The sequence below is a fragment of the Equus caballus genome, chromosome 31 (assembly GCF_041296265.1).
Source record: "Equus caballus isolate H_3958 breed thoroughbred chromosome 31, TB-T2T, whole genome shotgun sequence".
NCBI lineage: Eukaryota > Metazoa > Chordata > Mammalia > Perissodactyla > Equidae > Equus > Equus caballus.
Genome location: NC_091714.1, coordinates 17,430,895 through 17,451,770, shown reverse-complemented (window position 1 = coordinate 17,451,770; position 20,876 = coordinate 17,430,895). Strand labels below are relative to the sequence as shown.

Here is a 20,876-nt window from a genome sequence, read left to right as displayed (position 1 = left end):
TTTTTGTTTTATTTTGTTTTTTTAAGACAATCTTTGGCCACTTTTATTAAAGAAAAACTTTGCGTGATTTACTTTTCGCCAGTCTGTCCTGGCATGCTTTTAATGATGTGGGGATCACCTGGATCAATGATAGCCGGTGTGTATACTCTGTAGTGTTTTCCACACACTGTGCCAAATTCAATATTATTGCCACTGTAGTGATGGACACCAGTTTTGGCCAACATAGCCAGATTTCCTCAAGGCTAGGCACTTTGTGAGGATGACCCAATTTTGCTTTACTTTGTCTGATCATTTTCAGAGTCTGCTTGTACCCCCAGCACATACTTTGCACTTTTCGTAAGGAATGGGAGCCTAGAGTTGATCAGCTCCAGCAACTTCTTTGTCTTCTTTGCAGCCACCATTTTCCTGCCTTAGGTGTGGGATGGCCCCGAAACAAGAGTAACTACCAGGGGGCTAGGGAGCCAATCAACATCTTCATCTGTAAATTTATATCGTTTACTAACTTGGGGAAATTTTCGGCCACTGTTTCTTCAAATACTTTTTTCTACCCCATTCTTTCTCCCTTTCCTTCTAAAGGATCTCCAATTACAGGTGTGTTAAGGTTTTTGATACTTTCCCACAGGTGTCTGAGGTTTGGTTCCCTCCCTCACCACCACTACCATTATTTTTTTCCTCCATCCTTCAGGTTGGAATAATTTTTATTGCTTTTTCTTCAAGTTCACTGACTCTCTCTTCTGTCATTCCCATTCTGAGGTTAAATCCATCCAGTGAATTTTTTATTTTAGATGTTTTATTTTTCACTTCTTAAATTTGCATTTGTTTCCCTTTTTTAATGGTTTCTTTCTCTTTTATTTTTTTTTTTTAGCTGAGAGACTCAAGCATATTTGCCCTTACATCCTTGAGCCTACGTAGTTAAAATAGTTGCTGTAAAATCATTATGTGCAAATTCTAGCATCTGGGTCATTTGGGCTTGATCTCCTTTGGTTGCCTTTTCTCTTGAATATGGGTCAGTTTTTCCTGTTTCTTATGTGAAATAATTTTGGATTGTATCCTGGACATTGTGAATGATACATTGTAGAGACTCTAGATTCTATTGTGTTCCTCCAGTGAGTATTGATGTTTGGTTGGTTGGTTTGCTTGCTTCTTTCTTTGTTTTGTTAGGCAGTTAACTTAGCTGGACTCAAACTATAAACTCTGAAATTTTGGTTCAGTTATTTTAGCCTTAGCCTGGCTGTGTGGAATCTATCACATAGGTATAATTTAGGGATCAGAGATCTGTGCAGAATTTATACATAGAATTTAGTGCTTTTCTCCTTTCTGTGATTTACTCAACCAGGTTTTCAGCTGTTGTGGTTATGCCAAAGTCATTTGGTTCATTAAGCAAGTAAGACTGCAGGTTTTCTGTCTGGGTTTTAGCTACCCAAACCAACTAGGGCCTGTTCTCTGGCTAAAAGCACTTTGAAAAAAAAAAAAGGAAAGTCACCCCACACTATTCCATTCTTCGAAGTACTGACTCCCTTCTTCTCCTCCCAGCCCCAGCACCACCACGCCACCCCCGCCCAGTCCAGCGCCCCTCTGCCTCCTGCCTTCAAGTAGTTGGTTTTTATACTGCTCTAGTATTTGTAGTTGTTGTTCGTGAGAGAGTTGGTCCGGTAAGAGCTGCTCAGCCATTACAGGAAGTGAGGCCCCTGAAATACAGTTGTACGTTTGAACAATTTTCTTATTTGTGTACTTGATGGTCTTTAGTAGAAAAGCAGGCAAGTATGATAAGAGTTTTTCAGAGAACGTTAGAGATTTCTGTATATATGTTTTAATAATGGAGCAAGTTGAAATTTATTTTCATGATTCATCCTTCTAAATAATAAAGGTGGTCCTGAATTAGACTGACTATATATTTGCCCCTTCCTTAAATTGTGTATAAATTTCCAAATTTAGATCATTTGAAATGTGTTTTGGAAGCAAAGTAATATGAAGAAACCATATATTAAAACCTTCATTTCGTCCAACAAATGTTGCGTCTTTGATCTGGATCCTGGGGAAACAGCAGTGAACTTCAAAGTTCTTGATCTTGTGGAACTGACATTTTCAGGGTAGATAGATAAATACATGTCAGGTAGTGATAAATGCTATAAAGAAAAAGCAGGGTATGAGATGTGATGGGGAGACAGTGTGGTATTATTTTAGATAGAGAGATTGGTTGGGAAAGATGTCTCTGAGGAAGTGACATTTGATCAGAAATCTTAATGAAATAAGAGCAGAAGCGGGGCTGGCCCCGTGGCCGAGTGGTTAAGTTCGCGCGCTCCACTGCAGGCGGCCCAGTGTTTCGTTGGTTTGAATCCTGGGCGCGGACATGGCACTGCTCATCAAACCACCCTGAGGCAGCGTCCCACATGCCACAACTAGAAGGACCCACAACAAAGAATATACAACTATGTACCAGGGGGCTTTGGGGAGAAAAAGGAAAAGATAAAATCTTTAAAAAAAAAAAAACAGAAATAAGAGCAGAAGCCATGCAAGTATCTGAGGGAAAAGTATTCCAGACAGGAGAGCAGCAAGTCCAAAAGCCTTACTAGAGGAATGAAATTGGCTTCTTTGAGAAATAGCCAGGGCCGAGGGAACTCAAGAAACAAGAATAGTGGGAGATGAAGTCTGGGGGGTGGTAGTTTCCCTGGGGCCTTATGTTGTAGGAGCTTGAGCAGGAGGAGGAACTGCTCTGACTGACTGTTCACAAAGAGCACTGCGCTCGATAGAATGGGCACCGGGGAGGGAGGAGACCAGCTGGGAGGTCTTTGCAGTAGTCGTCTAGGTGAATGATGATGGCAGCTTGGACAAGAGCAGCAACAGAGGCGGGGAAAAGTGGTCAGGTTGAGAATGTATTTTTTCAGATAAAGCCAACAAGACTTGATGATGGATTACATGTGGGATGTGAGAGAAGGACCAGTTGGACGTGTGTTGGTACTATTTACTGAGATGAAAAAGACTGGGAAAGGGTTGGTTTAGATGGGAGGAAGTTACAAGTTCAATATGGGACATATTAAGTTTGAAGTGGGTTTTAGATATCCAAAAAGAGATGTCAGGCAGGCCATGGCTATGTTAGTCTGGAACTCAAAGGAGAGAGCTCCTTTAGAGCTGGAGATATAAATTTGCAAAGCCTCTGTGTAAAGCAGTGTGTTTGGATGAGATTACCTTGAAGAGGAATGTAGGTACAGTTGAAAGGGAACCCTAGATCTGAACTCCATAGCCCACCAAGATTTAGATGTTCAGAAAAGGAAGAGGATCTGACAAAGAAACCTGAGAAGGAGCTTCCGGTGGGGAGGGGGAAAGCCACAGTGGCGGGGGGATCTGCAGAGAGGTCTAGTAAGATGAGGACTGAGGACTGGCCATTGGGTTTGACAACCTGAAGGTCTGTGATGGCTCTAAGTGCAGTTTCAGCGGAGAGAAACTATGAAAGCCTGATTGGAGCAGATTTACAAGAGATTAGGAGGAAGGAAATGAAAACACATAGATGTAAACAACCCTTTCAAGGAGTTTTATCCCAAAAGAGGGAAGGGACAGAGAAATGAGCTGAGAGCCAGAGTGAAGTCAAGGGAGGCTTTCTCAAGATGAGCACCACTGTAGCATATTTATCTCCCCTTAGATTATTTTTAAATATCATTTACTAAATTCCAGTACTTTTCCTCTTTTATTCTGCAACCCGCTTGTAGAAATACTACTTTGAGAGCTAAAATTGTGTGTGTCTATGCGTGTGTGTGTGTGTATTTTACATAGAGGTAGATTTGGGAAATCTGTAATGCAAATAACTTGGTTTGGCAGTGCTTTTACCTATGAGTTGTAACTAAGCTTAAGTCACATAAACAAAAGAATTATCATTTAATCAAAGGATAATAAAAACCTGAAAGACTTGACTATGTATGATATCTAAATGAGCTTTTATTCTGTTAAAGACTCAGAAGTTCTATCAAAACTCAGTTTACACAAGAATAGTTTAATATCCACTGTTCTGCTGAAAGCTGTGTACAGAGTACTGGGTACAGGATGATTGACAGAAGAGGCCTAATTCCTGTATTCATGGAGTTTACACACTTGTATTTTTTTAAGCTTATGTTAGCGAGGTTAAAAGAGAAATATGACAGCTAAGAAACTTGTTTTAAACAGATCGTCTTGTTGTTAAATTTATCCTGAAATGAAATGTGTTTTAATTATTAAGCAAATGGCATGATTTTAGATATTTTAATATGTTATGTAGGTTTAATATACACACATACTATTTATATCCCAAAGAGGCTTTCAAAATTAAGCATGGTTTTTGTTAGGAATATTAGGAATAAAAATAAAGTAGATCTCCACTTTGGCCACACATTAGAATCACTTGGGGAACTTTTAAAAATCCGTGTGCCCAGGATGCTCCCCAGCCAATTAAATCAGAACCTCTGGGGTTGGGGCCCAAGCGTTAGTATTTTTTCAATACTGATTTAATAGAGGCAGAGGGAATAAATGCTCCTAAGCCCCTGAGAAGGAGTTGATTACGTACTTAAGGATTAAGTATATCTGATAATTAAGACAAAATGCCAGATGTATTGGGTTATAGATCGTTTCTAGGCAAGGCATGCAAAGTCCTTTGTAGAAGCAAACTTTTTCAGAATCCAAACTTGAAGAACTTTAATAAGAGTAAATAAGATTACTTACCTCAGGCCGTCCTCTAGTCATTACGAAAAAAATCTGTATAGTTAGTTACTCATTGTCCCCTTTTAAAAGAATGAGGGAAGACAAGCTTGACAATAATGTCTTACTTGAATGCTCTTTGGCACAGCGGTTATAAAGCATGCAGATACGTAGTAATTACACAGTCTAGAAGTTTGCCATCAGGAGTTGTAAACTGAAAAGACAGTATAAGTATATGGAAAACATTATAGAACTAAATAATATTTTTATAGTTTATATTAAATGTTAGATACTAAGGCACCATACCCTTTTGTATTGAAATTTTTAAATCCACAGCAATATTCATTCTATAATAAGTTCTCATTAAAATTTTTTTTCTTTCTTTCACAGAAAATGCTTGGACAGAAGAGATGAGTCCTATTTCCACTAAGGCCTAGAATTGCCTACTGTACAAATAGTCCTGATCAGGCAATATACGAATGGCCCAAGGAAGCCACCAAATTGATTTTCAGGTTTTACATGACCTGCGACAAAAATTCCCTGAAGTACCTGAAGTTGTTGTATCCAGGTGCATGTTACAGGTCAGTGTTCAACAATTTCTGAATTTATTCATACAAACCTGGTGTTTTTTTTTAAACAGTGGAAGAAAACTCTTATCTTCTTGTTGACGTTAGTGTACTGTGATGAAAAGAGATGAGCTTTGATGTCCGATAGTCATGTGGCCTTTAGTAAGTTACTTAGGCTCTCTGTGCCCCGTCTATAGTGTGGCTAATGCCTGCTTTATAGAGTAGATGTGAGGATTAAGTGCGATCCCAATATAAAGCACTGATACATGGTCCATACTTACTTACCATGAGCTTGCATCACTTTTCCCCCTCCTGTTTTGCCAGGAGAACTTTTTCAAATTCCAGATCTTTATGGAAGTGAAAAAATCGTTAAATAAGGAGTTAGAAAACCTGAGTTCTAATTTTAAATGGGCACCCCGAGCATACTTGGCAAGTAGTATGCCTTCTTATTCTTTAGTGTTCTTATCTTTTAAGTGAAGGAATTTGATTAGGCAGTCCCTAACGTCTCAATGCTAAAGAAAAAAGCCTGTTTTTATATTTTTTGATTTAATCTAAATTTTCCAATTAATATCTGTAAACATCTAATAAATTTTTCCATTCTTCTTCAAAAGTTCAGTTTTAGAAATCTATAATTCTAAATGTCTCGTGACAGTTGTGCGTTCTCATTTGATTAAACTGGAAATCTTTCTATCAAAAACTATTTTAAGCTTATTAAAATAAAGATGTAAAAAAATAATTTGGGCTCAGACATGTTTACTCTTGACAAATGATTTTTTAAGTTTGAAATTGTATGAAATTTTAAAAGGCTCAATATCTGTACTTGATATCGAGTGATTACATTTTGTTCACACCTTTCTCACCATTTATCTGTACATTTAACTGGTCTACCTCCCTTTAGTCTAACCCAGTTTTGGTCTCCCCAATCCATCCTCCTCATTTCTGCGAAAATGTCTTTCTAAATGCAGATTTCATTGTATATTTACCTGCTTAAAAAACTCATGATATAGGCCAGCCCTGTGGCCTAGTGGTTAAGTTCAGCGTGTCCTGCTTCAGCAGTCTGGGTTTGCAGGTTTGGATCCTGGGCATGGACCTACACCATTCGTCAGCCATGCTGTGGTGGTGACCCACTTATAAAATAGAGGAAGATTGGCACAGACATTAGCTCAGAGCTAACCTTCTTCAGGAAAAAAAAAGAAGAAGAAAGAAGAGAAAACCTCATGATTGTTGCCCATACCCTTCAGAATAAAGTCCATATATCTTGTCTAGAGCACACAGTGATCTGGAGTCCTGCCTTCTACAGCCTTAACTGCTTCCCAGGTCTTCCTCCTCACACACTATTCTGTAGTCATCCTTAGCTGATGGGAATTCTCTGAACTTGCCTGGCTCCTTCTATAGTACAGTGTTTAAGAGCATATGTTTTGAGTTAGTAATACTGTATTATATACTTGAAATTTGCTAAAAGAGTAGATCCTAATTGTTCTTACCACCCAAAAAAATGTTGACTATGTGAAGTAGTATATGTGTTAATTAACTTGATTATGGTAATCATTTAACATTGTATACATATATTAAATCATCTCATCATACACCTTTAAAAAATCACACTGTGCAACCTAAATATATACAGTTTTTATTTGTCATTCATACCTCAGTAAAGCTGGAGGGAAATAAATAAAAATAAAATTTAAAAATAATAATAAATAGCATATGTTTTGATGATAAGCAGATTGAGTTCAAGTTTTGACAGTTACTAGCAGTAATTTAATTAACCTATCTGACCCTTATTTTTCTCAGCTGTACAGTGGGAATAAAAAAAGTCACAGGGAATTAAATATGATAATGCAGGTAAAGCCACTAGTAGGATACCTGATTCTGATTCTGAGTGCTCAACAAATGTTAGTAGCCAGTACTAATAACAGTAATAATAGTAGAAGAACCATAATAAATATTTGGTGAATGAATTAATAGTCCACACTTGTCGACATAGACTGTGAAAGAAAAAAATGAAAGAGCAAAGAAAAAGTGAGGGTGGAGTCAGAAGCTAAAGAAATTATGGGGAGGAGCAGAGATACTGGGAGGAAGGTGTCTCCCCTTAGAACTCAGGTACCTCTTCTAACTTTTCAAATAGAATTTTCTGATAAAATAAGACGTATACTGAGAGTCTTTAGTGAGTCATTGAAAAATAGAAAAAAATATTGTAGGCTCTTCAGTAAAATTTTGTTAAGACCTGGTATTGAAAGAACTGTCCAGAACACTTTCTTGATAGCCCAGCTGTAGAGATTTTGAAATATCTTAATGGGAATAAAATATAAAGCCCTTTATAGAATTATTTAAAATATTTTCATAAAATAAAGAACTCTACATACCCTTACAGTATGATCTTCAGCATATATTAAGTTAAGAAAACAAAACACAGAACAGTATATATAGTTGAGGGCAGGGGGAATAAAGATACACATGTATGTGTATTTGCTCCTGTTTCCATAAAGAAGCACTGGAAGGATTAAAAACAAAATTAATAAAAGATGGTTATGGTTATCCATAGTGGGCAAGAGGGAACAGGCAAGATGGGGATGGAGATGGGAGTGAGACTTCTCAAAACAAACATCTTTTTATATTGTTTTGATCTGTGTAAATGCATTGTCTATTTAAAAAAAAAAACGTGTTTTCAACTTTACCCAGAAATAGAAAATAGATGATTTTGAATTTCTTTTGGGCACCCAGTAATATTGTCTTCACTATGTTAATCTGATTTCACAAGAACAAATCCTGCGGTGTGCTTCCCAGCACCTAGTGATGACTAAAATGTTTTGCTTGTAAATTATCCATGAGGCAGACCACACCGTTTTAAACTGAGTTGATAATCAGTCTGGACATCCAAGTAATGTGCTTTTTAGCTGATATAACAAGAAATTTGACAAGAAAGGAATGAGGAGGGCTCCTCTGGGGATAAAAGAAGGGTGTAAGTCTTCCCGAATTGGGAGAAATATTTTTAAACTGTAAAGGCAAATTAAGCTACCTCCAAATGTAAGTATAGACATCTCTGATTTGGTGATAGCCTTTCTTTTGGGAGCTGGTCTCCCTTTTTCAATTGGGTAGGCTTCTGTCTTTTCTCTAGAGAGATCCTCCCTATGTATACTGGTTTAGAACTTTTCTAGATGAAAAAAAACATAGAATACAAAATATAAGAAATTCGTAGTTAGGGGCTGGCCCCGTGGCCGAGTGGTTAAGTTCGCGCGCTCCGCTGCAGGCGGCCCAGTGTTTCGTTGGTTCGAATCCTGGGCGCGGACATGGCACTGCTCATCAGACCACGCTGAGGCAGCGTCCCACATGCCACAACTAGAAGAACCCACAACGAAGAATACACAACTATGTACCGGGGGGCTTTGGGGAGAAAAAGGAAAAAAATAAAATCTTTAAAAAAAAAAAAAAAATTCGTAGTTAAAGGATCTTGCCACGCTGCTACTTTGTATACGTATTCTTAACCATCTTCCTTCTTAGGAGGAGAACAGAAGTATCTATACTCTGTTCTCTTCTTGACTTTACTGCTCAGATCCCTTCGTTTGGAACTACTCACATCATTTCCTTGTGCTGGAGGTTCTCTAAGATAGCTATATTGAGGGGCCGGCTCTGTGGCCGAGTGGTTGAGTTCACGCACTCTGCTTTGGCGGCCCAGGATTTCACCAGTTCGAATTCTGGGCGCAGACATGACACCGCTCATCAGGCCATGCTGAGGCGGCGTCCCATGTGCCGCAACTGGAAGGACCCACAACTGAAATACACAACTATGTACCAGGGGGCTTTTGGAGAAAAAGGAAAACTAAAATCCTTAAAAAAAAAAAAAAAAGATAGCTATATCGTCAGCAGTTGTAATTCATATCTTTAACATTTACTTATATTTGGTAATTAAATCTTAGAATAATGTGAAAATGTTGCATAGCTGACGCTTTGGGCTTTTTCTTTTTTAGCTGAATTTTTCATCATTTTTTAATTTTCTTAATATGATGATTGAATCTGTAAGTTTAAAATTGCTCTTTCCAAAGTAATGCATTAAATATTGTTTATTTAGTATTTGTAAGACTTAGTGTGTACGTACCGTATCCTTTGTTGAAGCCTTCTCAGATGACCTCCACCCATAGTCCTTATCCATATTTCTCTTAAAACACCTACCATTCTGCATTATATTTGTGAACACGTAGATCTACTCTACTGCACTGTGAGAGTCTTTAAAGCAGCAATTGTATTCCTTTATACTTGTCTAATGGATGCTCAGTAAATACTGCTTGAAGGAGCAAATGAATCAGAGTTTGAGAAAGATGATCATAGTGTATACTTTGATGCTATCTATAGTCTCTGTGTCTGTGCAAGAAGCTTGGGGAAAAATGAAGGAAAAACTGGAAATAATGATTCAGACGCTTTCATAGCTTTGGAGAGAGTGCAGATTTGTGAATATACAAAAAAGCAGTGATTGTCAACTTTTTAAAAACTCATCCTCCCCTTTTTGATACACTTTAAGGAAGTCCTCTACAGTTTCCCCCTAAAAGTACCCAGGGCTTCCTTGAGAAATAGGTGATTCCAGGTCTGGGATAGGAAGTCTACAAGATGGTCTTGGACACCTTGTCATATCAGGAAGCAAGGAAGCTGTGAAAGACTACTGGGTTCATGTCGTGTGTACACAGGAGCCACCTTGAAGTCATTTCCACTAGCCGAAGGATAGGATATGATGACCACAATCGGTTGACACACAACAAAATGTTAAAGATACAGGAATTTATAGTGATACTAAAAATGTCTTAGTTACCTTTAGAAGTTGCTAAGGTACCAATTCATTATTCTAAAAACCAGTAAAAAGAAAGAATTTATTTATCCTGCCTCTTCTGTGCAAAGACTAACCAAATAGTTGAAGAGAGCAAGTTCTTTGAGGAACAAGTGCATCTAATACATGAAGAAAGAATCTTATCATTGGGATATCACCAGTATCACCATTTTGCAACCCCTAATGAAATAAAATTTCAAAACAGTGATCATCAGTAATTACTAAAAATCATTAGGTGGATCAAGCTAACAATGTCAGAATCCACCACTCAGCTTTAAGATCACAAAAAGACAGGCAGACATTGTTGTGCCTCCTTGTGTGATGCAATAAGAAATAGACCCTATTGAAGAGTCTTGACAACAATTCATATGTGCACCTGCTCACTCTTCTATATATAACTGCTAGTTCACAATGAGTTACAGGGGATATTGACACCACGGGGTGCAGTCACCCAGTCCATATGGGAAATTCTACTGGACAAAGTACTTCAACAAACAAATGGCTAGAAAATTTTTAAAAGAGAGGAGGGTTAATTATTAAAAGAAACCTAAGAGGCATATCAACCAAATGAGATATGTGGACCTTGCTTATTTCCCGATTTAAATTAAAAAGAGTTTTAAGAAACAATCAGGGGACTTTAACACTGTTTGGATATTGGGTGATATTAAGTATTGATTAAGGTATGATAATGGCACTATGGTTATTTTTTTTAGTCTCTGTTTTTTTAAAGATACGTATTGAAGTATTTACAGATGAAAACAAAATATCTGAGACTTGATCTAGCTTGATGGGGGGAGTAGCTGGGGCATACACATGGGATGAAAAAAGATTTGCCATATATTGGTATTGTTAAAGATGGATGATAAATATAGGGGAGATTATCATATTTACTTCTTATTTTTGCATATTTTAAAAATTTTCTGAAATAAAAGTTTAATAAAGAGTACATTTCCTTTTAGTCTATCACAGCCTTATAAAATCCCTGTAAGTTCTTTTATGTTTTGCTGATAAGAAAATGATGTCTGCAGAGGGTAAATAACCTAGGGGCATGTGAGTTATGGCATAGCCAGGACTAGAACATATTAAATAATCAGAGATTATAAAGGATTGAAGGGATTTATGAGCACTCGAGAATTAGAGAGGAAGACTTTGTAAATATAAGTATCAGCTTTTCAAAAGGAAATGTGGACTTGGATTTGGTGGGGAACATACATTTTAATTTGGGAGGATTGGCAGAAAGGAGATGAGAAGAAGATGATGTCTTTGTGAGTTTTAGCTCAAAGGGGAGAAGAATTTACTAGGAATAGCAATAAAATTAGCTTGAAGCTAAAAGCACCAATTAGGTTTGGCAAAAAATAACGTCTAACTATAATAAGGATTAATCAGTTGATAAAGATTGTGGTGAATTTTTAAATTTTATTTGAAAAATTAATATATATCAATTCAGAATATGAGTAGGGTAAAAGGGTTTTTATAGCATTAGAAATTTGAACTATTGGTTTGGGGAGGAAAAGCATCGAACCTTTCTCACTAACCTTCTCTTTTGCATTACCTGTTCAAACTGTGGACTGTCATTTCTTAACAAGACTTCACGATGCGTTTTTAGTTCAGTTTTCTCTACTAAGATTTTATCTTATATCAAACCCACCTGCAGACATTTTAACCTGGTTATTCATCTTTTTTATGTCTAAAAACGTCCCCTTTCTGTCATATTCGTAAGCCTCCAGCTCTCTTTGAATTCTCTTTCCCTCTTGTGGCCAAATTGTGTTGACTATTTGTAGTTTTTCATAATTTGTTTCTACTATCAGACATTATTATTTCATATCTTCTAACTGGTCTTCTTGTCAAAAAATTTTTCTTTTTCTATTCATCTTAAGTATCAATAGACTTCTCTTCCCAAAACACCCTTTGGTCTTCACTTCACTGTTCATTTACGTTCAGGGCCTCTCCCCATTGCCTATATTAAAGTCCAAACTCCAGTGTGACTCATTTTTCAAAATCTTCAATTATTTAATCCCAATCTGCTTTTGTAACAGTGTCTTCCACAAAATTTCTAATATAAACCTTTAACTTTTGTTTAAATGCTACGAATATAATTTTTTAAAAGATGATTAGTTTGAAAGAATTTATATAGTGCTTGAATGTGCAAAATATTTAATTACACAGTATTGTATGCATAAGTTGAATAGTTATATTTTGTTCAACATTCAAATTGCATAGTTAATTAGGTTGTAATTTTACTGTATTTGCATGAATCTATTTTACTATAAAATAGTTCCTAAAACAGCAAAATGACTTGGTTTACTTAGCTATTGCTAGGCAGAGAACTTTTACATTGCATTAGTAGTGAGGATTTCTAATTCATCCATTTGCATAAAAAGTAGTTCTTCTCAAATGAGAAGGTTCAAATATATCTGTTATAATTGTATTAACTAATCACTTGTTAATCACATAATATCTTAGTAGTGATAAGAGTATAAACATTAGCTTCTGGTTGTTAACGTCAAGCTGTTTTTGTTTTGTTTTATAGAATAATAATAACCTGGATGCCTGCTGTGCAGTTCTCTCCCAGGAGAGTACAAGGTATCTTTATGGTGAAGGAGACTTGAATTTTTCAGATGATTCTGGAATTTCTGGTCTACGCAATCACATGACTTCTCTCAACTTGGACTTGCAGTCACAGAATGTTTACCACCATGGAAGAGAAGGAAATAGAATGAATGGAAGTAGGACTCTAACGCACAGCATTAGTGATGGACAACTTCAAGGTGGTCAGTCCAATAATGAGCTATTTCAGCAGGAGCCACAGACAGCACCAGCTCAAGTTCCTCAAGGTTTTAATGTTTTTGGAATGTCCAGTACGTCTGGTGCTTCAAATTCGACACCACATCTTGGATTTCACTTAGGCAGCAAAGGAACATCTAACCTTTCTCAACAAACTCCCAGATTTAATCCCATTATGGTAACGTTAGCCCCAAATATCCAGACTGGTCGTAATACTCCTACATCTTTGCACATACATGGTGTACCTCCACCTGTACTTAACAGTCCACAGGGAAATTCTATCTATATTAGGCCTTACATTACACCTCCTAGTGGTACAGCTCGGCAGACACAACAGCATTCTGGCTGGGTATCTCAATTTAATCCCATGAACCCTCAACAAGTCTATCAACCTTCACAACCTGGTCCCTGGACTACTTATCCTGCATCTAATCCTCTGTCACATACCTCAGCCCAGCAGCCAAATCAGCAAGGCCACCAGACCTCTCACGTCTACATGCCCATCAGTTCACCCACTACTCCACAACCGCCAACAATTCATTCATCTGGTAGCTCACAGTCTTCTGCTCATAGCCAGTATAACATTCAGAATATTTCAACAGGACCTCGAAAAAACCAGATCGAAATCAAACTTGAACCCCCACAAAGAAACAGTTCTTCAAAGTTGCGTTCTTCTGGACCTCGAGCCTCCAGCAGTTCCCCTTCAGTCAACAGCCAGACCTTAAATAGAAATCAGCCCACTGTTTACATAGCTGCCAGTCCCCCAAATACTGATGAGGTGATGGCCCGTAGTCAACCTAAGGTCTATATTTCCGCTAATGCCACCGCAGGAGATGAGCAGGTCATGCGGAATCAGCCCACCCTCTTCATATCCACAAACTCTGGAGCATCTGCTGCCTCCAGGAATATGTCCGGGCAAGTGAGCATGGGTCCTGCCTTTATTCATCACCACCCTCCCAAAAGTCGAGCAGTAGGTAATAACTCTGCAACCTCTCCTCGAGTGGTGGTCACTCAACCCAATACAAAATATACTTTCAAAATTACAGTTTCTCCCAATAAACCCCCTGCAGTTTCACCAGGGGTAGTGTCCCCTACCTTTGAACTTGCAAATCTTCTAAATCATCCTGATCATTATGTAGAAACGGAGAATATTCAGCACCTCACGGACCCTGCCTTAGCGCATGTGGATAGAATAAGTGAAGCACGGAAGTTGAGTATGGGATCTGATGATGCTGCCTACACACAAGGTAATAACGATGCTGAAGCTGGGGTCGTTTGCCGTGCTGGCCTTAGTGCTGTGCGTTTGATTTCACTGGGTATCAGCATTATTATTTCATCCTTTAAACGTTGCCTCAAATACTACTATCTTAAGAACCTTTTAGAGAATTCATGTAAATTTCAGTTTTGTTATTGTATAACTTGACGTTTGATAATAGAGTTGTCAGATCTTCAGAATAATCAGTGCTGGTTTGTGTTTTTGTTTTCTTAATGTTTATAACACTTTCTTTTCAGTTATTGTCTTAGCACTGGTGTTGTTGACTTTCCCTTTAAAATTTCTGCAAATAAAAATTCATAAAAAAACATTTTAATAAGAGATGAGTGAACCAACTAATATAGTAAATCTGCCTTCTTTGACCAAAAGAATTCTCTTCTCATTTTTCTAATCGACGTTGTTAGTCTTATTTCGTATCAAAGTCTAAATTGGTGTGAGTGCTAGAATAATCCAACTCAAAGAGAAATTTGAATCCTATTTCTGATACTTGTCTCTTTCAGCCTCCCTTAAACATCAGTTAATGCAACCTTTCTGTTTGGAGTTGTGAATAAGAATGTTAGTTTTAAATCTCTCTCACTTGATTATCCTTTTCTGAAATCGACTAGTTGATATTGGTAGAGATAATTTCCGTCATATATTTTGTCTGACCCCTTAAGTTACTTAATCTTCCATAGGAAACTTAAATTCATTCAGATAAGAAAGTAGAGGATAAGTGTTTGTTTTCCTGAATATCGATGCAAGTTTGTGGACCAGCTGTGAGTCCTTTAGGGTAATGACGTCTTAGTCATCTCTGTGTCCCCAGTGAATTGTTCCAAGTAATGTAGGTTGGAAAATCCTGTATCGTCGGCCGCAGGCAGCACGCAGCCCCTGCTGCTACTAGTACTACGTGTCCTTTTAAAAATTTCTGAAGTAGTGATTTTACTGCTGAACTTCTTAGAGGAGCCTGGTTGTTTTGGCTTATTTTGTGTTTTAAACAGTTGTATTCTAGCGATTCTCAACCCAAGGTGGGCTGTAGTGCTGAAATTTTGTAATCCCCTATGGAGCTTTCAAAAAATGAAAATGCCCAGGGCTTGGCCCAAACTTACTCATTTAGAATCTCTGAGTGATGAAGCCCAGGTGTGCGTGTGTGTGTGTGTTTAAAAGTCTATTCCACTAGAAATTGTTCTGGAACTTTTTATTTTCCATATATCTATGACTAAACTGGAACCATTTTTGTTCAGTTTCAGCAGTGTGTGAATTTTAATATACCATTATTTATTCCACTGGTATTTAATTCCTGTTCTTCCCCTAAAGTCCTCTTTCTTTTCTTACTCTCCTTTCATCAAAGTAACAGATTTCCTGTGTTTGGATAGTTGTTCTTAAATGGAGAGTAAATTTTTTTATGAAGATAATTTGATATGGGGAATTTTCTCTTGAAGTAGACAAAAGTATTCACATTTAACTGGAGTGTGAAAATAAAGTGTTACTTTGAACTTACTATCTCCAGTTTCTCTCCCATTCTCTAGAATCTGCTCCAGTCAGGATTTTTCCCACTACAGTCAACCAAATTTGCTCTTGTCAAGATCATCGGTGGCAGCATTGTTACCAAGCCCAGCAGCCGTCTCTCAGCTCTCATCTCCCTTGATCAGCATTTGCCACAGTGGGGCACCTTCTTCTCTGTGAAGCATTTTGTTCATTTGACTCCTAGGATTTCCACTTCTCCTTTTATTTGCTGGTTCTCCCTCATGTTCCTCATCTTTCATCTCTTTGTTCTTCCACTCCTTTGTTCAGAGAAGTGAGATCAAAGCCTCAGAGCTCAATCCTTGGACTCTTTGGCTATAAATATCATTATATGCTAATGACTCCCAGATTTGTAACTCTAACCTGGGCTTAACCCCTGAATTCCAGGCCATTACTACCTATTTAACATCTACCTATTTAACATCTCCATTTGTATATTTACTGGGCACCTCCAGTTTACTGTGTCTGAAACAGCTTCTGATGTTCCCTCCGACTTACTCTTCCTGTGATCAATCTTCCCATATCCGTTAATGGCAGCTTATTTTTTTGGTGATTAAGCCAGAAGCTTTGGACTCCTTTCTCTCACATTTCACATCTAATTCGATAGTAAATCCTGGCCACTCTAACCTTCAAAGTATATCGAGAATCCTGTCTTTTCTCATCACCCCCATTGTCTCACCACTTTGGTCTGAGCCACCATCATCTCTCAAATGGACTGTTACTGTAGCCTGCCTGCTTTCACCCTTGCTTCTTTATGGTCTTTCAGCTCAGCAGCCAGAGAGATGTGGTTAAAAACCTGAGTCAGATCAGACCACTCCTCTACACGTGATGGCTGTCTGTTTCCTTCAGAGTAAAAGCTACAAAGCCTTATGTCATCCGCTGCCCCTCCTCCATCTCTTTTCCTTGTACTCGCCACCTCTCTCACTCTGTTCCAGCCCTCCTGGCCTTCTTGCTGTTCCTTTCAGTATAGAAGGCACACCCTAGGGCCTTTGTACCTGCTGTTCCCTCTGTCTGAAAGTCTCTTCTCCCAGAATCCAGTTACCTCCCTCAGTTTCTTCTGGTCTATATCGAGTCACCTTTTCAATGAGACTATCCCTGGTGTCCCTATCTGAATCCACCCTCAGCATTGCTTACTGCTCCATCCTTGCTTATATTTGCTCAGAGGGGGAAAAGATGAATAATCTAATATTAAGATATATAATAAGCAATACCTCCTGAGCGCTCTCTATGTGCTAGGCCCTGTCCTGAATGCCTGTTTATTTCTCGCAACTGACTTTAAAATAGGCCACTAGTAGTAGTCTAATTTTCAGATTAAAATGCTTAGGAACCAGATAGGTTAATTCCTTGCCAAAGGACAAGTCACAGAGTCAAGATTCTAACCTATGAAGTTGACAACAGAGCCCATACTCTTAACCACAACCCTCTAATGTCTTTCCAGATTTTCAAGATAAACCCTCTGGAAAGATGCTTCAAGTTTATCCTGCAGTTTCATATAACCCCTGGTACACTGCTGTGGGGGCCGCGTGTGCCTCAGTTTGAGAAATGTGGAGCTAAAAGATCACTCAAAATAAATGAAACCAACAGGGAGCTATAGGGAAAGAAATCACCGTATATAGATATAATTAGAAATAACTTGAAACAATGAAGTAATACCTGGGTAGCTGTAGGGAGCACCTTCTAAAGGCACCTGAAGATAAAAGAAAAAAAATTGCTGATGAGTGAGGCTCTGCTTTGAGAATTCAAAGCCTACCATAAAAGCGGGATTCCTCAGAATCTGCCACTCAAATTGCTACTCTTCACTGACGGCCTTCAGATAGCTGTAACAGCCATGCTCGCTTTCAGTAAACACACGTGCATACCTGTGGAATTCTGAGCATCCGTGTGGCTTTGTCCCCTTGCATTATCTGTGTGCGCCCTGTGGCGGGCTGGGTGCTCTTCTGCAGCCTTTCCTCTCGTTTCCTTCTGCTTACCGCTGTGGACCCACACTTACATATCAGCCAGTGACAGAATCTCGTTCTAGTATTTCTGTAACTTGGTTCTAGTCAAATCAAAGAATTGTTCCTTTCTGAAAAATGTATCTTTTTTGATGTTAACTTACATGGGTGTGAGGCTTTACAGTTTCCACAGCGCTCGTTACAGTACAAAGTGAGGTGAGCCCAACAGTGCCAATCTTTAAGCAAGGGTCTTTTCTGAGCTCTAATTTGTATGGTGTGGGTAATAAAGAGAAAAGAAATGTCTCTGCCTCCTGCAGTGAAGTTGATCTTTCTAAAGCTCCTGGAACACACTTTCAGAGTAGAAAAATAAGTTGAGCCAGGTACTAGAGTCATAGGAAAGTACTTTTCTCACATTGAGAAGGGAACATACATAAATCAATTTGGTAATCAAAATTTGTGGAGTTTTTATGTTTTGTCTAACATTTGAAATCTAAAAATACTATAGTAAAAATTTCAAAAGTGAGAATTTATGTTTATAAAAAACACATTGTTTGATATTCCCTCTGCTGTATAATGAGCAGAAGAGAAAGAGGTAAATTAATCACACTTCCACCAGAGCCCTGCTCGTCTCAGCACCAAGTCTGCCACCACCACCACCCGCTAAAGGACATAAAGTACACTCGAGTCCTCAAGGTGCTGCAGGACTGAGAGGCGAAGATGAGTGCCAAACAGAAACAACAGATTCAAGTTAGAAATTTCAGTTTAAAGCCTATAGAGATGAAGGCTCTTACTTTACCTACAAAGAAGAACAAATACTGAAGTGAAATTGCTTACTGGTGGTAAGGTTACTGGCCAGAGCGCGGCATTTTTCCCCTTGAGTCATACCACTTGACTCTACCTAACTTCTGAAAAGTACTGATAAATACTTCATAATTCACTGTATTCTGAGACTTTCTGGTGTTCTCTCACATTCATGGAAGTATGCTTTTTGTAACACTGGCAGCTTCTGTAGGTGTGGAGGACAAATGCTTCACTCATTCAAACCAATTTTCACGGCAGAGGAAAAACAGACCTACTTTCTGTATTTTGTTACAATAGCCAGAGGCTCTTACCAAACTAACATTCCTGCCAAAAAGGATTTCTCATTCTCTATTATCTGTGCAAAAATCCATCCATAGTGTCGATGTAGCTGGTAAACTGCATTGTGTAAAATATGTGTATATGTGTATACCTGTCCAACGCTTGGTCCCACAGGATCCCCGTCAAGTGTGCGTCCATTCAATACTTGGAGGCTTTCTGAGAGACACGCTGCCGCCTAAGGCAGCATGTTCCATTTTTGAAGGGCTCTGCCTACTCGCAAGTTATTTCCTGTATTAGACTGATCTTTTTAAAAAGTATTTTGAAAATAATATATGCATATGGTAAAAAAAATTCTAACCCAGAAAAGGGAAGATAGAATAAAAGTGTGTCTCCTTTCAACCCCTGACGTATCCCTTCCCCCCAACCCTCCCACCATTTAACTATCAGAAGTAATCTCCATTGGTGGTTCTTTATCCTCCTTCCCTGTATAATTACATATACACACTCACACACTTTTTTTTTTAATGGGAACACACTGTACATATAGGAGTATATATAAATATACCATATATGTGGGTTATATAATCTATACATACTCTAAGTATATATAACATAAATATACTGTGGGGATATCCTTTACACATATTTACTTAACATATTTAAGATTATTGTGTTAAGGATGTGCAAATCTATTTCATCTAATTTACTTTTAAAAATTTTTAGTCATCATTTTAACTTTATTGAGAATTTTAGCTTTATTGAGAAAGAGTTAACATCCCATGTGGTTCACTTATTTATAGTATGCAAGTCAGTGATTTTTAGTATAGTCACATATGTGCAGCCATCACCACAGCGAATAGTAGAGCATTTTGAGCACCTCAGAAAGAGACTACTCTACCCTTTACTGTCCCCTCCTATCCCATTACCCGCACCCTCAGCCCTAAGCAGCCACTAATCTGCTTTCTGTCTCTGTAGATTTACATATTCTGGACACTTCATATAAATGGAATTACATAATATGTAATCTTTGTTTTAAAGATTGGCACCTGAGCTAAAAACTGTTGCCAATCTTCTTCTTTTCTCTCTCTTCTTCTTCTCCCCAAAGTCCCCCAGTACATAGTTGTATATTCTAGTTGTGAGTGCCTCTGGTGCTATGTGGGACATCGCCTCAACATGGCCTGATGAGCTGTGCCATGTGGCGCCCGGGATCCAAACCTGCGAGACCCTGGGCCGCCAACGCACGCAAACTTAACCACTTGGCCACGGGGCCTGCCCCATATGTAGTCTTTTGTGACTGACGTTTTTCACTTAGCATGATGTTTGAAGAGTTCATCCATGTTGTAGCATATCTTAGTGCTTCCTTCTTTTTTATGGCCAAATAATATGCCATTGTATAGATACTCTACGTTTTGTTTATTCCTTCATCAGTTCATGGACATTTAAGCTGTTTCTGCCTTTTGGCTATTATGTATAATGCTGCTATAAACATTCATGTACACTTTTTGTGGACATTTGTTTTTATTTCTGTTGAGTATATACCTAAGAGTGGAATTGCTGGGTCATGTAGGAATTCTACGTCTAACCATTGAGAAACTGTGAAACCGTTTTCCAAAGTGGCTGCACCATTTTGCATTCCCACCAACAGTGTATGAGGGTTTTGATTTCTCCACATCCTCAGCAACACTTGCTGTTGCCTGACTGTGATTCTTGCCGTCCTAGTGGCCATAAAGTGGTGTCTCATTGTTCTTTTGATTTGCATTTCTCTGATGGCCAGTGACCTCAGGAATCATTTCGTGTACTTAGTGGCCATTTGTATATTTTCTTTGGAGAAACGCCTATTTATATTCTTCACCTATTTTTAATTAGATTATTTGCCTTTTTATTATTGAGTTGTATGAGTTCTTTGAATATTCTAGATGTAAGTCCCTAATATGATTTGCAATTATTTTCTCCCAGTCCATGAGTTCTCTTTTCACTTTCTTGATAGTGTCCTTTGAAGCACAAAAGTTTTGAATTTTGCTCAAGTCCATTTTATCTGCTTTTCCTTTCATTCCTCATGTTTTTGGTGTCATTTCTAAGTATCAGTTGCAAAATCCAAGGTCATGAGGATTTGCCCCCAGTGTTTCAGTTTTATAGTTTTCATGCTTGTATTTTGGTCTTTCATTCATTTTGAGTTAAATTTCTGAATAATGGTATGAGTTAAGGATCCAACTTCATTCTTTTGCATATGGCTGTCCAGATGTCCCTGCACTGTTTGTTGA

The 20,876-nt window shown here is 38.2% G+C and overlaps 1 protein-coding gene and 1 pseudogene across 4 annotated transcripts in view; one reads left to right on the top strand and one right to left on the bottom strand.

The window, feature by feature from the left end:
* The window catches only part of TAB2 (TGF-beta activated kinase 1 (MAP3K7) binding protein 2), a 78,829-nt gene that overhangs the window by 38,431 nt on the left and 19,522 nt on the right, over window positions 1-20,876 (top strand). For all 4 annotated transcript variants that reach the window (XM_070256409.1, XM_001502154.7, XM_023632981.2 and 1 more), the window contains 2 exons: window positions 5,053-5,243; window positions 12,575-14,075. In XM_070256409.1, the coding sequence (XP_070112510.1) occupies window positions 5,142-5,243; window positions 12,575-14,075 (1,603 nt within the window). In that variant the 5' untranslated portion in view covers window positions 5,053-5,141. The remainder of the gene's footprint in view (window positions 1-5,052; window positions 5,244-12,574; window positions 14,076-20,876) is intronic.
* On the bottom strand, window positions 69-401 carry LOC102150805 (large ribosomal subunit protein eL30 pseudogene; annotated as a pseudogene).